This window comes from Lithobates pipiens, unplaced genomic scaffold (genome assembly GCF_037356315.1).
Source record: "Lithobates pipiens isolate NorthernLeopardFrog02 unplaced genomic scaffold, aLitPip1_a1.2 Scaffold_22, whole genome shotgun sequence".
Lineage (NCBI taxonomy): Eukaryota > Metazoa > Chordata > Amphibia > Anura > Ranidae > Lithobates > Lithobates pipiens.
In genome coordinates this window covers 110,342,130-110,356,290 of record NW_027507784.1, presented here as the reverse complement: position 1 = coordinate 110,356,290, position 14,161 = coordinate 110,342,130, and the positions used below count along the sequence as shown (strand labels likewise).

Below are 14,161 nucleotides of genomic sequence, written 5' to 3'. Positions count from 1 at the left end.
TGTATATATACCGGTATGTATGTCCATAGTCCAAGTTGAAAAAATAAATTGTGATGGTTGTCTTTTTGTGTTCTTTCCAGCAGATCAGATCCAGTGCTGGCAGGTCTGGGCAACTCCCATTTGTATTTGCTTCCAAAGCAACCCACAATCCTAACAGGCATGTGGGCTGTTGGAAAAATAGCAGGAAAGCTGCACACTCATCTTTCCCATACTATAGATATTCTGCAAGCCTGCCTTGTCAGGCTGGATTATTCAAGGGTTGGGGGGGGGGGGGGGGGGGGCAGGCTTAGTATTTTTTCAACAGAAAGGAAACCCAAAGAAAAAAAAAAGGCATTTTGCCAGCAATTGCTGTTCTTGGTGCTGACCCTATGCTGAAACTATGTTTATACAGTTTCCGCGCCATGGACAGAAATTGAGACAGATTAGGGAAAGGGCTTCCATTATTTAACAAGATTCACGCAAAGACTCCACCAAAAATATGAAAATAAACGTTGCTGTACTTTAGATATTAGATTGCCATTCACAACTTGATTATGCAAGATCCATCCGTCAATTGCCTGCATAATAAATGTAGTGCATTTTGCCCTAAATTAATAGAGGAATCCCAAAAAATCTTTGGAGAAACATTTAGGTTAATATTCACTATGTAAATTGCACTCTATTGTCATTGAATGAATAACCCTTGCAGTGAATAGGGGATGTCCACAGTACTGAGACACTTCCTAATTGGGAAGCCAAAGTATTCAGTATAAGGATAGAAACAATGAGTCAGAGCTGAAAATGAGATAAGAATCCTAGGAGAGATGTTGTGAAGGATTCTTAACTCAATTTAGGGAATATAAGGGCTTTACTGGGATATATTTGTTACATAGGTGGAATAAGGCAATTCTCTTATTGGTCTCATGTATTTATTTGTTAGCGAGGCATTTATCAGAGCAGATAAGTGGACAGGAAACACTTGCCCATCTATCTTTATTATGATGTAAGTATAATGTAACCTTAATATGGCAGTTTGCTGACCTTATAACAGCTTTATTTCCCCTCTTTTTCATTACTGTTTCTGTAGTTTCAAAGACAGCCTGGAGAAATCTTCATATTCCGACTGGTTAATAAATAACAGCATTGCAGAACTAGTGGCATCAACGGGTCTTCCAGTAAATATAAGTGACGCATATCAGGATCCTCGCTTTGATGCGGAGGTGAGTGTACTGATTGGACACACAGACAATAAAAAAGCTGCTTAAATGAATCCTGAAATAAGAGCAATATGTTGGCTGCCTTTAATGACCTTTCTTTCTAGAAACGTGAGTTGATTGGCTGTCATGGTGATCCAATTACTTCAATATTTTATAAGCCTGAATTCACTGACACGTACTGTATATAGATCAGTAGTTCTGACTTAACTAGCTGAATGCTTGTTCATCCTGTGACTCACATTTTCAAAGCCAGATAAAGCCCAGCAGCTAGCATTTTTTGATGGTTAGCAATGGAAGCCAACATACACTATATTACCATAAGTATTGGGGCGCCTACCTTTACACACAAATGAACTTTAATGGCATCCCAGTCTTCACCTGTAGGGTTCAATATTGAGTTGGCCCACCCTTTGCAGCTATAACAGCTTCAACTCTTCTGGGAAGGCTGTCCACAAGATTTAGAAGTGTGTCTATGGGAATGTCTGATCATGAGAAGGCCTGGCTTGCAGTCTGCGCTCTAATTCACCCCAAAGGTGTTCTATTAGGTTGAGGTCAGAACTCTGTTCAGGCCAGTCAGATTATTTCATCTGAAACTCGCTTATCCATGTCTTTATGGACCTTGCTTTGTGCACTGGTCCAGTTCATTTGGTGGAGGGGGGAATATGGTGGGGGGTACTTTTTCGGGGTTGGGCTTGGCCCCTTAGTTCCAGTGAAGGGAACTCTTAAGGTGTCATCATACCAAGACATTTTGGACAATTTCCTACTTCCAACTATGTGGGAACAGTTGGGAGGTGGCCCTTTCTGTTCCAACATGACTGCGCACCAGTGCACAAAGTAAGGTCTATAAAGACATGGATGAGCGAGTTTGGGGTGGAGGAACTTGACTGACCTGCACAGTCCTAAGTCAACCTAACCTCAACCTGATAGAACACCTTTTGGGATGAATTAGAGGCAGACTGTGAGCCAGGCCCTCTCGCCAAGATCAGTGCCTGACCTCACAAATGCGCTTCTGGAAGGATGGTCGGACATTCCCATAGACACACTCCTAAACCTTATGGACAGCCTTCCCAGAAAAGTTGAAGCTATTATAGCTGCAACGGTTGAGCCCCTTTGTTCCCCTGCATCACTGGACCCTGGGACAGGTAAGTGTCTGATTATTAAAAGTCAGCAGCTGCAGTATTTGTATTTTTAAGGGGAACTCCTCTTTAACAACCGATAATTGCCACCTTTTTGTTTTTTACATTTCTCCCACTGACAACTGAAAGGACTGAGCCTGAAAGTATTGGTTTCAGGTATCGGAGCATTTGCACAAGCACGGATGCTTAGTATCAGCACCAATACCGTTATTAGTATCTGTGCTACCCTACTGTTGCAATTCTTAGGCAGCAGTGTTAATTTAATTGAGAAAACATTTTTACAATTTTACAGTCCACAGCTGAAGTGGGAGAATCTGTCCACAGGACAACTATTAGTCGTTCACTCCACAAATTTGAAAAAAAGCAAAGGAAGAGGCACCTCTGGGTGTAGAGATAACATACACTTTAATTAAAAAAACGTATTTAATACAGGCAACTCACATTTTGGATGTGGTCTATGAGCATTCAGTCACTTTAAAAGCTGAGCATGGATGTGGTCATCTGATAGTCCGTCAAGCTGAGGCGCTGTAGCCGCTAGTGGCCAGGAAGTGGCACAGATGCCGGCCGTGGAGCGCAGTTCAAAGCAGAGCGAAGTCTGGAGCGCCGGCGGAGAGAGATGACATCATGAGGTGGGTGCGACCGGTTTCGTGAGAGTACAGGCTGAGGTTGTTTGACAGCCGCGCTCCTTCATCAAGCAAGTGAGACAACAACAAAGACTGATATATATAGTCCATGCACAGGAGGAAGGGGAGGAGGCACTTAAAATGCAGGTGCAGAGGATTACAAATCTTAGTTGCAAAAAAAAAAAAAAAAAGGGTGTCAGCGAGAACATGAAATAAGATATAAATGGATTGGAAATGGAAGATGAATAAATAAATATAAAAAAAAAATATATATATATATATATATATATATATATATAATTTTTTTAATATTATAAAAAAACTAATTAAAATAAATAAAATAATAAAGATGATGAATGTAAAAATAAAATAAATATAACAATGTTACTGAAAAAATAAAAAATAAATTCAAGACTCATGGGTAAATACAGAGACAGCAATAGATAAATGATATACACACTATATCATAAATAAATTAAAGTTAAACCGACATGATATGGAGAAAAGGGAGGGAGAGAAAAGGAACAATATAAAAATAACTGTCATGAGTAATAAAAACTAGTTGTATAAAAATCATGTATTAAGAACTTACTGCTGATGCAAAAATATAAATATGTATATAGGTCAAAAAATGTACACATATAAACATATATGTACATATGCACATAAACATAGAAACTATAAAGTATGTACGAGGCGCATGGCTACACAAAGGTGGATGCATCTAGAGCTTTGTGCACACATATTATATGTATATATACACACACGTATACACATACACATATATACACATACATATACAAAAACTGTGTGCCCTTAGCTAATGATGCATCCAAACAAAACAACCTTGCACCCTCTGAAATCACAGCACTTGAAACCCTCATACATGCTGATGACTTAGTGATTAAATCCGCAGACAAAGGGGGAGGCATCGTAATTTTAGACAGGACTGACTACATGAAGGAAGCTCAGCGACTCCTCTCCAATAAAGCTACCTATAAAAAACGTAGAAAGGACCCCACCCCAGATTTTTCCAAAGAAGCAGACATTTTGATTGACCATGCACTCCGAGATGGTATTATCACAAAAACTGAAGGTTCATTTCTACGAAAACTTTTCTATTCCATACCATATTTCTATTTCTTGCCTAAGATCCACAAAAGCTTACAAAATCCTCCAGGGCGGCCTATTGTAGTGGCTATGGACAGTGTTAGCACTGGATTCAGCCTCTACATAGACCAATTTTTGCAACCCTTAGTCCACCAATTACAATCATACATTCGTGATGGCACACATTTACTTGAACTCTTGCAGCCTTACAGTTGGGAACCAACTTATGTCTGGCTCTCAATGGACGTTTGCTCATTGTACACTTCAATTCCACATACTTTTGGATTAATGGCATTGGAACAATTTTTGCTCCTAGACCCATTAATCAATCCACGTCAGGCAGACTTCATTGTAAAAGCTACAGAATTCTGCCTGACGCACAATTATTTTACATTTGATGATGATTTCTATCAGCAACTGCAAGGTACTGCGATGGGGGCCAACTTTGCCCCTTCATACGCAAACCTTGCGATGGGTTTTTGGGAAAATAATCATATTTATAAAGATAACCCTTTTGCAGCCAATATAGTTTTCTTTGGGAGGTATATTGATGATCTCATTGTCATCTGGGATGGTTCTCCAGACTTAATTCCTCAATTCAGCCAACATTGTAACAACAATACCTATGGATTGTCCTTTATGTTTGTAAAGGACAATCCGCAGTAAAGGACATCAGCAATAAGTTCTTAATACATGATTTTTATACAACTAGTGTTTATTCCTCATGCCAGTTATTTTTATATTATTTTTATTTTTATATTGTTCCTTTTCTCTCCCTCCCTTTTCTCCATATCATGTCGGTTTAACTTTAATTTATTTATGATATAGTGTGTATATCATTTATCTATTGCTGTCTCTGTATTTACCCATGAGTTTTGAATTTTTTTTTCAGTACCATTGTTATATTTATTTTATTTTAAATTTTATTTTTACATTCATCATCTTTATTATTTTATTTATTTTAATTTGTTCTCTATATATATATATATATATATATATATAAAACATTTTTATTTTTTTTATTTATTCATCTTCCATTTCCAATCCATTTATATCTTATTTCATGTTCTCGCTGACACCCTTTTTTTTTTGCAACTAAGATTTGTAATCCTCTGCACCTGCATTTTAAGTGCCTCCTCCCCTTCCTCCTGTGCATGGACTATATATATCAGTCTTTCTTGTTGTCCCACTTGCTTGATGAAGGAGCGCAGCTGTCAAACAACCTCAGCCTGTACGCTCACGAAACCGGTCGCACCCACCTCATGATGTCATCTCTCTCCGCCGGCCCTCCAGACTTCGCTCTGCTTTGAACTGCGCTCCACGGCCGGCGTCTGTGCCACTTCCTGGCCACTAGCGGCTACAGCGCCTCAGTTTGACGGACTATCAGATGACCACATCCATGCTCAGCTTTTAAAGTGACTGAATGCTCATAGACCACATCCAAAATGTGAGTCGCCTGTATTAAATACGTTTTTTTAATTAAAGTGTATGTTATCTCTACACCCAGAGGCGCCTCTTCCTTTGCTTTTTTTCACAGACTTTGGAACATGGTTTCTGTCCTTCACTGATGGCAGCCCTGGATATGGAGCTCCTGGTTTTAAATACTTTCCTTTGTTCTACTGGACAGTAGCTTTTATATTTATAATCATACGGATCTTTACATAATATGGACTCTCATTCATATAATTGGATTTTTGGTTTCAATTGGTGAGAGACTGGTGGACATTGGGAAAATCTTTGACCCTGTTTTTGCGCATTTACTTGTGTATAGTACTCCACAAATCTGGCCTTTATGGACGAGTGGCAAGAAGAAAGCCATTATTGAAAGAAAGCCATAAGAAGTCCCATTTGCAGTTTGCGAGACGCCATGTGAAGGACACAGCAAACTTGTGGAAGAAGGTGCTCTGGTCAGATGAGACCAAAATTGAACTTTTTCGCCTAATTTTGGCCTAAAACACTGTGTATGGCAGAAAACTAACACTATACATTACCCTGAACACACCATCCCCACTGTGAAACATGATGGTGGCAACATCATGTTGTGTGGATGTGTTTTTTCAGCAGGGACAGGGAAGCTGGTCAGAGTTTATGAGAAAATAGATGGAGCCAAATGCGGGACAATCTTAGAGTCTGTAAAAGACTTGAGACTGAGGCGGAGGTTCGCCTTCCAGTAGGAACGACCCTAAACATTCAGCCAGAGCTACAATGGAATAGTTTAGATCAAATAATATTCATGTTAGAATGGCCCAGTCAAAGTCCAGACCTAAATCCAATTAAAAATCTGTGGCAAGACTTGAAAATTGCTGTTGGCAGACACTCTCCATACAATCTGACAGAGCTTGAGCTATTTTACAAAGAAGAATGGTGAAAAATGTCACTGTCTAGATGTGCAAAGCTGGTAGAAACATCCCAAAAAAAACTTGCAGCAAAAGGTGGTTCTACAAAGTATTGACTCAGGGGGGCTGAATACAAATGCCTGTCACACTTTTCAGATATTTATTTGTAAAAATGAAAACCATTTACAATTTTCCTTCCAATTCACAATTATGTGCCACGTTGTGTTGGTCTATCACAAAATATCCTAATAAAATACATTTACATTTTTGGTTGTAACATGACAAAATGTGGAAAATTTCAAGGGGTATGAATACTTTTTCAAGGCACTGTATATTGGTGGAACGTCCATTTGCATTTTAATTTGAGGATACCTGGGGTTGAGCAGAAGTAAGTGTATTACTGTATATTCTACAAAAACTTCAGATTTGGTCAACTAAATAGTTGGAGAAGTTGATATGAATGTGATACACACACAGTTTATTAGTGTCATCCGTGTGTTGTACCAGGTACATTGGCAAATTTCAAGAATGAAAGAATATTTCAAGAATACCATTATAGCCAAAGTTATGGACATACAGTGGTGTGAAAAAGTGTTTGCCCCCTTCCTCATTTCCTGTTCCTTTGCATGTTTGTCACACTTAAGTGTTTCGGAACATCAAACCAATTTAAACAATAGTCAAGGACAACACAAGTAAACACAAAATGCAATTTGTAAATGAAGGTGTTTATTATTAAAGGTGAAAAAAAATCCAAACCATCATGGCCCTGTGTGAAAAAGTGATTGCCCCCTAAACCTAATAACTGGTTGGGCCACCCTTAGCAGCAACAACTGCAACCAAGCGTTTGCGATAACGTGCAATGAGGCTTTTACAGCGTCCTGGAGGAATTTTGGCCCACTCATCTTTGCAGAATTGTCCTAATTCAGTTACATTACAGGGTTTTCGAGCATGAACGGCCTTTTTAAGGTCATACCACAACATCTCAATAGGATTCAGGTCAGGACTTTGGCTAGGCCACTCCAAAGTCTTCATTTTGTTTTTCTTCAGCCATTCGGTGGTGGACTTGCTGGTGTGTTTAGGATCATTGTCCTGCTGCAGAACCCAAGTTCGTTTCAGCTTGAGTACACGAACAGATGGTCGGACATTCTCCTTCAGGATCTCTTGGTAGACAGCAGAATTCATAGTTCCTTTTATCACGGCAAGTCTTCCAGGTCCTGAAGCAGCAAAACAGCCCCAGACCATCACACTACCACCACCATATTTTACTGTTGGTATAATGTTCTTTTTATGAAATGCAGTGTTCCTTCTACGCCAGATATACTTGGACACACACCTTCCAAAGAGTTCCACTTTTGTCTCATCGGTCCACAGAATGTTGTCCCAAAAGTCTTGGGGATCATCAAGATGTGTTGTGGAGAAATTGAGACGAGCTTTGATGTTCTTTTTGCTCAGCAGTGGTTTTCTCCTTGGAACTCTGCCATGCAGGCCATTTTTGCCCAGTCTTTTCCTGATGGTGGAGGCATGAACGCTGACCTTAACTGAGGCAAGTGAGGCCTGCAGTTCCTTGGACGTTGTTGTGGGGTCTTTTGTGACCTCTTGGATGAGTCGCGCTCTTGGGGTAATTTTGGGCGGCCGGCCACTCCTGGGAAGGTTCACCACTGTTCCATGTCTTCGCCATTTGTGGATAATGGCTCTCACTGTGGTTCGCTGGATTCCCAAAGCTTTGGAAATGGCTTTATAACCCTTTCCAGACTGATAGATCTCAATTACTTTCTTTCTCAATTGTTCCTGAATTTCTTTGGGTCTCGGCATGATGTGTAGCTTTTAAGGATCTTCTGGTGGACCTTACTGTGTCAAGCAGCTCCTATTTAAGTGATGCCTTGATTGTGAACAGGTGTGGCAATAATCAGGCCTGGGTGTGGCTAGAGAAATTGAACTCAGGTGTGGACAACCACAGTTATAGTATGTTTTAACAAGGGGGGCAATCACTTTTTCACACAGGGCCATGATGGTTTGGATTTTTTTTCACCTTTAATAATAAACACCTTCATTTACAAATTGCATTTTGTGTTTACTTGTGTTGTCCTTGACTATTGTTTAAATTGGTTTGATGTTCCGAAACACTTAAGTGTGACAAACATGCAAAGGAACAGGAAATGAGGAAGGGGGCAAACACTTTTTCACACCACTGTAATGCTTCATGCTTTCTAAAACATATACACAATACTTTATGTGAAGTTTGGACAATAAGAAAGCAGTTATTGTATCATACACGTACATGCTTAAGATGTACAATCATTTTGTTCAGTTGCTGATCATATGAATATTTAATGTGGATAGTATGGGAAAAGAAGCACTACAGATGGGACTCGCTAAGGCTGCTTTCACACTGGGGCGGTATTCAGGCTTTACAGCGCTAAAAATAGCGCCTGTGTAACGCCTGAAAAAAACCGGCCCCTTTAACTCCAGTGTGAAAGCCGGAGGGCTTTCACACTGGAGCGATGCGCTGGCAGGACGGTGAAAAAAGTCCTGCTAGCCGCATCTTTGCAGCGGTGAAGGAGCGGTGTATTCACCGCTCCTATACCGCTCCTACCCATTGAAATCAATGGGACACCGCGGCAATACCGCCGGCAAAGCGCCGCTGCAGCGGCGCTTTGCGGGCGGGTTTAACCCCTTTTCGGCCGCTAGCGGGGGTTAAAACCACCCCGCTAGCGCCCGCACACCGCCGCTAAAACGACGGTAAAGCGCCGCTAAAAATAGCGGCGCTTTACCGCCGACGCTGCTCCCGCCCCAGTGTGAAAGCAGCCTTATTTGGACAAGCAGCATAATTAATCACACACTGAGCTGCAGGGGATGTCCTAAACCTGCTTGTTTAGGAAAACAGTTAGGCCTCATCTGCCAAAGTTTTTTTAAATGGTTAAGACAGGCCGAATATAAAAACTTCACTTGTGACTTTGTCTAATAGTATTAAAATAATATTAGTAGTCATAAGCAATAACTATTTGAGATTTTTGGGAGAAACATATTTTTTTGGCTGATGTTTCCATATTACATTGTCATTGGAATGAGTATCACTATCCATTCTCCGTTATGCTTCACAGTATTGCTCAATATCACCACGAGCATTATACGTCTCATTTATAAAATACAGGTAGCAGTATTGAGCCGCAAAGCTTAAAGTGGAACTATAGGTAATAAATAAAAATAGGCAAAAAGGCAGAATTGTTAATGCAGAAGAGCCATGCAACAAAATTACCTACCTGCCTGTCCACCTACAGTATGTACAGTGAATTGCACACGTTCAGCTCACTGTAGAAATCCGGCAATGCCAAAGCCAACGGCACTTCTGCACATGCACAAGAGTGATGTCATCCCCGCCCAGCCAATGAATTTGGAAGGTGCTCGATACTTGGAAGCCAGCCGCTTGAAGATGTCAGCAGCCTGCGGGGAACTTCAGGACGTTGCATCACTGAAGCCAAAAGTTTAGTATTAAGACGAAATAGAGAACTCCATGATTGGAGGACAGAAGTTCATTTTTTTAATCAAGTCATATAACTGGACCTGTATTTTTTTGTTTACTCATTCATTTTTATCGCACTCTGTTGGCTTTGGACTCCCAAAGCCAGTAGAGTGCACTGCACATTTGTAAAGCACATCCTTGGTGCATTATCATACCTTCCAACTTTTTGAGATGTGTACAAGGGACACCTATTAACAAAAATATGTAGGCAAAGGACACGCAACTACCATGCCCCCTTAACCACTTGCTGGCCGCTGTCAGCATATATACGTCAGCAGAATGACACGACTGGTCAAAGTAATGTACCCGTGCATTACTTTGAATTTCCCAGTGTGCACGCGTGCATGCTCTGCCGCTGTGCATGCGTCTGCTGCAAGCTCCGTGACCATGCCCGCAGGACCCGCAGACTCGATCGCTGCTGGCATACCCACGATCGTGTCACGGATCTGAAGAACAGGGAGATGCTGATGTAAATAGCATCTCCCCATTCTGCCTAGTGACCGGACACTGATAGTCTGCTCCCTGTCATTGGGAGCAGCGATCATTGTTGTGTCACTGCTAGCCCATCCCCCAGACAGTTAGAAACACTCCCCCAGGACACACTTAACACCTCCCTGTCCCCTAGTGGTTAACCCCTTCACTGCCAGTGACATTTTTACAGTAATCAATGCAATTATATAGCACTGATCGCTGTATTAATGCCAATGGTCCAAAAATGTGTTAAAATTGTCCAATGTGTCTGCAATAATGTTGCAGTCACGATAAAAATCGCTGATCGCCGCCATTATTAGTAAAAAAAAAATGCGTGAGTCGCGCAGCGCAATAGGAATTGTCCGCGCTGTCTCTGGGACCCGTGTGTGTCCCAGCAGACAGCGCGGCAGGACAGGAAGAGGCATAGACTCCCACGGGAGTCTATGCCCGGAAGTGGGTGTAAATACCTGTCTTTGACAGGTATCTCCACCCCCTCCCCCCTGAAAAGTGCCAATTGTGACACCGGAGGGGGGGAGGGTTCCGATCAGCGGAAGTTCCACTTTAGGGTGGAACCCCGCTTTAAACATACTTCCAGAAGCTTACATCCCCACCTCCCTCACAATCTCTCTTATGGCCATACACACAATCCGAAAATCGGAAGAAAAATACCGCTTTCGATGCGATAGTACAATAATCGGATGGTTAGTACAGAACTTTACGACAATTCATCCGATATTGTTCGATCGGACAAGCACAAAGATTTTCCTTTTACGATATCAGATCGTATGATTTTCGTTTAGTTAGTACAGTTGTCGTCTGAAAATACAATACAAATACATTACAACACATGACATGGTCACATGGGCTGCTCAGATGTGATAGGGAGGAAATGCTCAGCATAGAAACTCCCTGAAAACTGAGCTTGTGCAGAGTTGCCACAACAGTGGCAAAATCCCTAGCTGAAATAGGGACATAAACAGATGGTGGAGATAGAGAACAGCAGGATCAGCCAGGTTTTTATTGCAGAATACAGAAAACAAATCCCAATTGTGACACCGGAGGGGGGGAGGGTTCCGATCAGCGGAAGTTCCACTTTAGGGTGGAACCCCGCTTTAAACATACTTCCAGAAGCTTACATCCCCACCTCCCCCACAATCTCTCTTATGGCCTCCCCCACAATCTCTTATTACCTGCAGTCCATACTGAGTGAGTATGGACTGCAGGTAATACACCATTAATTGATAGTTTTTTTTATGATGTGGGTCTGGTGACACTTTAACAGGTTTCTTAAAACAATATTGAACACAAAACCAAAAATGTTTTATATTGCAGCTTACCAATTCTGCATTTCTGGTTTTGAGATTATAACGTTTTGAGGGTAACATAACAAATAACATATATGATGTAGTCTATTACTAGCATTTCATGTGTCCCCCCATATCACAGCTTTATTACCCGTTAATCCTAATAGTAGATCACTTAATTTATCAGGCCAGCAAAATCTTTAGTTATAGAAATTTGAAAAAACGTATGGCACTGCTGGGAAATCTTACAATGGTAAGCTTAAATATGTATAGTAATTTTTCAAAAAGAAACAAAAAAAAAAAGCTGTACCGGCGGCTCTTGCACCTCCTCTTCACATCAGATAACCCCCTAGGAGAAGTGCTCCCCCGAGGTCGTTACCTTGTGTGCGCATTCCTGAGTCAAGCATTTGCGTCCATAGACACGAATGCCAGATTCAGCCCTGCCCCCCTCCACCTGCGTAGTTGGATTTTATTGACAGCAGTGGAAACCAATGGCTGTGCTGCCATAAATTTAGCCAATCAGGACATGAGACATGTGCTTGTCCCCTGTGCGAGAAAAAGAGGGTCCAGGTAAGTAAAACGGGGGCACTGGGGGGCTGCTGCACTGCAAGAGGTTTTTCACCTCAATGCATAGAATGCATTGAGGTGAAAAACTATAAGGGTTTACAGTCCCTTTAAATGGCATGGTCAAATAAATCAAAAACCTTCTTATACTACTACTACCACTACTACTATACTACTTATACTCTAAATATGCTTAGATAGGTGTGCCACAAGTAAGGCCGCGTACACACGGGCGGACTGTTCGCCCAACCTTGTCCGCTGAACAGTGTTTGGGCGGACAGTCCGCTCGTGTGTGGGCTTTCAGCGGACAGTTTCAGCGGACAGTTGGACGGACAAAGTCTTTCGGAAATTCCGAAAAACTGTCCGCTGAAACTGTGTTTGAGCGAACAGTCCGCCCGTGTGTGGGCTTGTCCGCTGTACTTTCGAAATGAGCAGACTGTTCCCGCTCGGAAAGTCCGCCCATTTCGAGCGCGTGTACAGGTAGGCGGGGCCCGCGAAGGAGACGTCGCGGGCTCCGCCGCCTGGAATGGGCTTAAAGGGGAACCCCAACGCCGAAAAAAATCGGCGTGGGGGTTCCCCCCCAAGTCCACACCAGACCCTTGTCCGAGCACGCTACCCGGCCGGCCAGGAAAGGGGGGAGAGCGAGCGCGCCCCCCCTCCTGAGCCGTACCAGGCCGCGTGCCCTCAACATGGGGGGTGCCTTGGGGAAGGGGGGGCCGCGCGGCCCCCCCACCCCAAAGCACCTTGTCCCCATGTTGATGAGGACAAGGGCCTCTTCCCGACAACCCTGGCCGTTGGTTGTCGGGGTCTGCGGGCGGGGGGCTTATCGGAATCCGGGAGCCCCCTTTAAGAAGGGGGCCCCCGGATACCGGCCCCCCACCCTATGTGAATGAGTATGGGGTACAATGTACCCCTACCCATTCACCTGTGAACTAAAGTACAATAAAAAACACAACACAGAGAAAAAATATTTTATTGCACAGCTCCGGGGGTCTTCTCGCCGGACTCCTCCGCTATGTGTGTGTAGCTCTTTTGCTAGCGGAGGAGTCCGGCTTTCTTCCTCCCCGCCGCCGGCCTCTTCTCCCGACTTCGGGGGTCTTGTCCCCCTCTTCGGTTCTTCTGCCGGGCCACCGCGCCTGGTCCGGTGGCCCGGTCTTCTGTCGCCGTCTTCCGTTCTTCTGTCGCCGCCTTCGGTTCTTCTGCCGGGCCACCGCGCCTTCTTGTAGCTCTTTTACAGGCGGTGGCCCGGTCTTCTGTCGCCGCTGTCGTCGCCGCCGCCGCCGCCTTCCGTTCTTGTTCTTCTTCTTGTTGTTCTTCTTCTTCTCCTGGAGATGTTGACTCGACGATCTCTCCGGCCGGAATGCCAGAGCCGCGCTGTGCGGTCACTTATATAGTGACAATGGGGCGGTGTCACATGGTATATGTCACATGGGTTGGTCACATGGTGACCCCGCCCCCTTACGATGTCATAGTCCCCATGTGACATCAACCCATGTGACCAACCCATGTGACATATACCATGTGACACCGCCCCATTGTCACTATATAAGTGGCAGCGGAGCGTGTCCCTGGCATTCCGGCCGGAGAGATCGTCGAGTCAACATCTCCAGGAGAAGAAGAAGAAGAACAAGAAGAAGAACAAGAACGGAAGGCGGCGGCGGCGGCGGCGACGACAGCGGCGACAGAAGACCGGGCCACCGCCTGTAAAAGAGCTACAAGAAGGCGCGGGGGCCCGGCAGAAGAACCGAAGGCGGCGACAGAAGAACGGAAGACGGCGACAGAAGACCGGGCCACCGGACCAGGCGCGGTGGCCCGGCAGAAGAACCGAAGAGGGGGACAAGACCCCCGAAGTCGGGAGAAGAGGCCGGCGGCGGGGAGGAAGAAAGCCGGACTCCTCCGCT

General features: G+C 43.6%; 1 protein-coding gene across 1 annotated transcript in view; it reads left to right on the top strand.

Annotated features, from left to right (window-relative positions):
- PDE11A (phosphodiesterase 11A) overlaps positions 1-14,161 on the top strand; it is an 899,055-nt gene that overhangs the window by 488,812 nt on the left and 396,082 nt on the right. Inside the window, exon 6 of the mRNA XM_077448090.1 lies at positions 1,067-1,199. Within this exon, the coding sequence (XP_077304216.1) occupies positions 1,067-1,199 (133 nt within the window). The remainder of the gene's footprint in view (positions 1-1,066; positions 1,200-14,161) is intronic.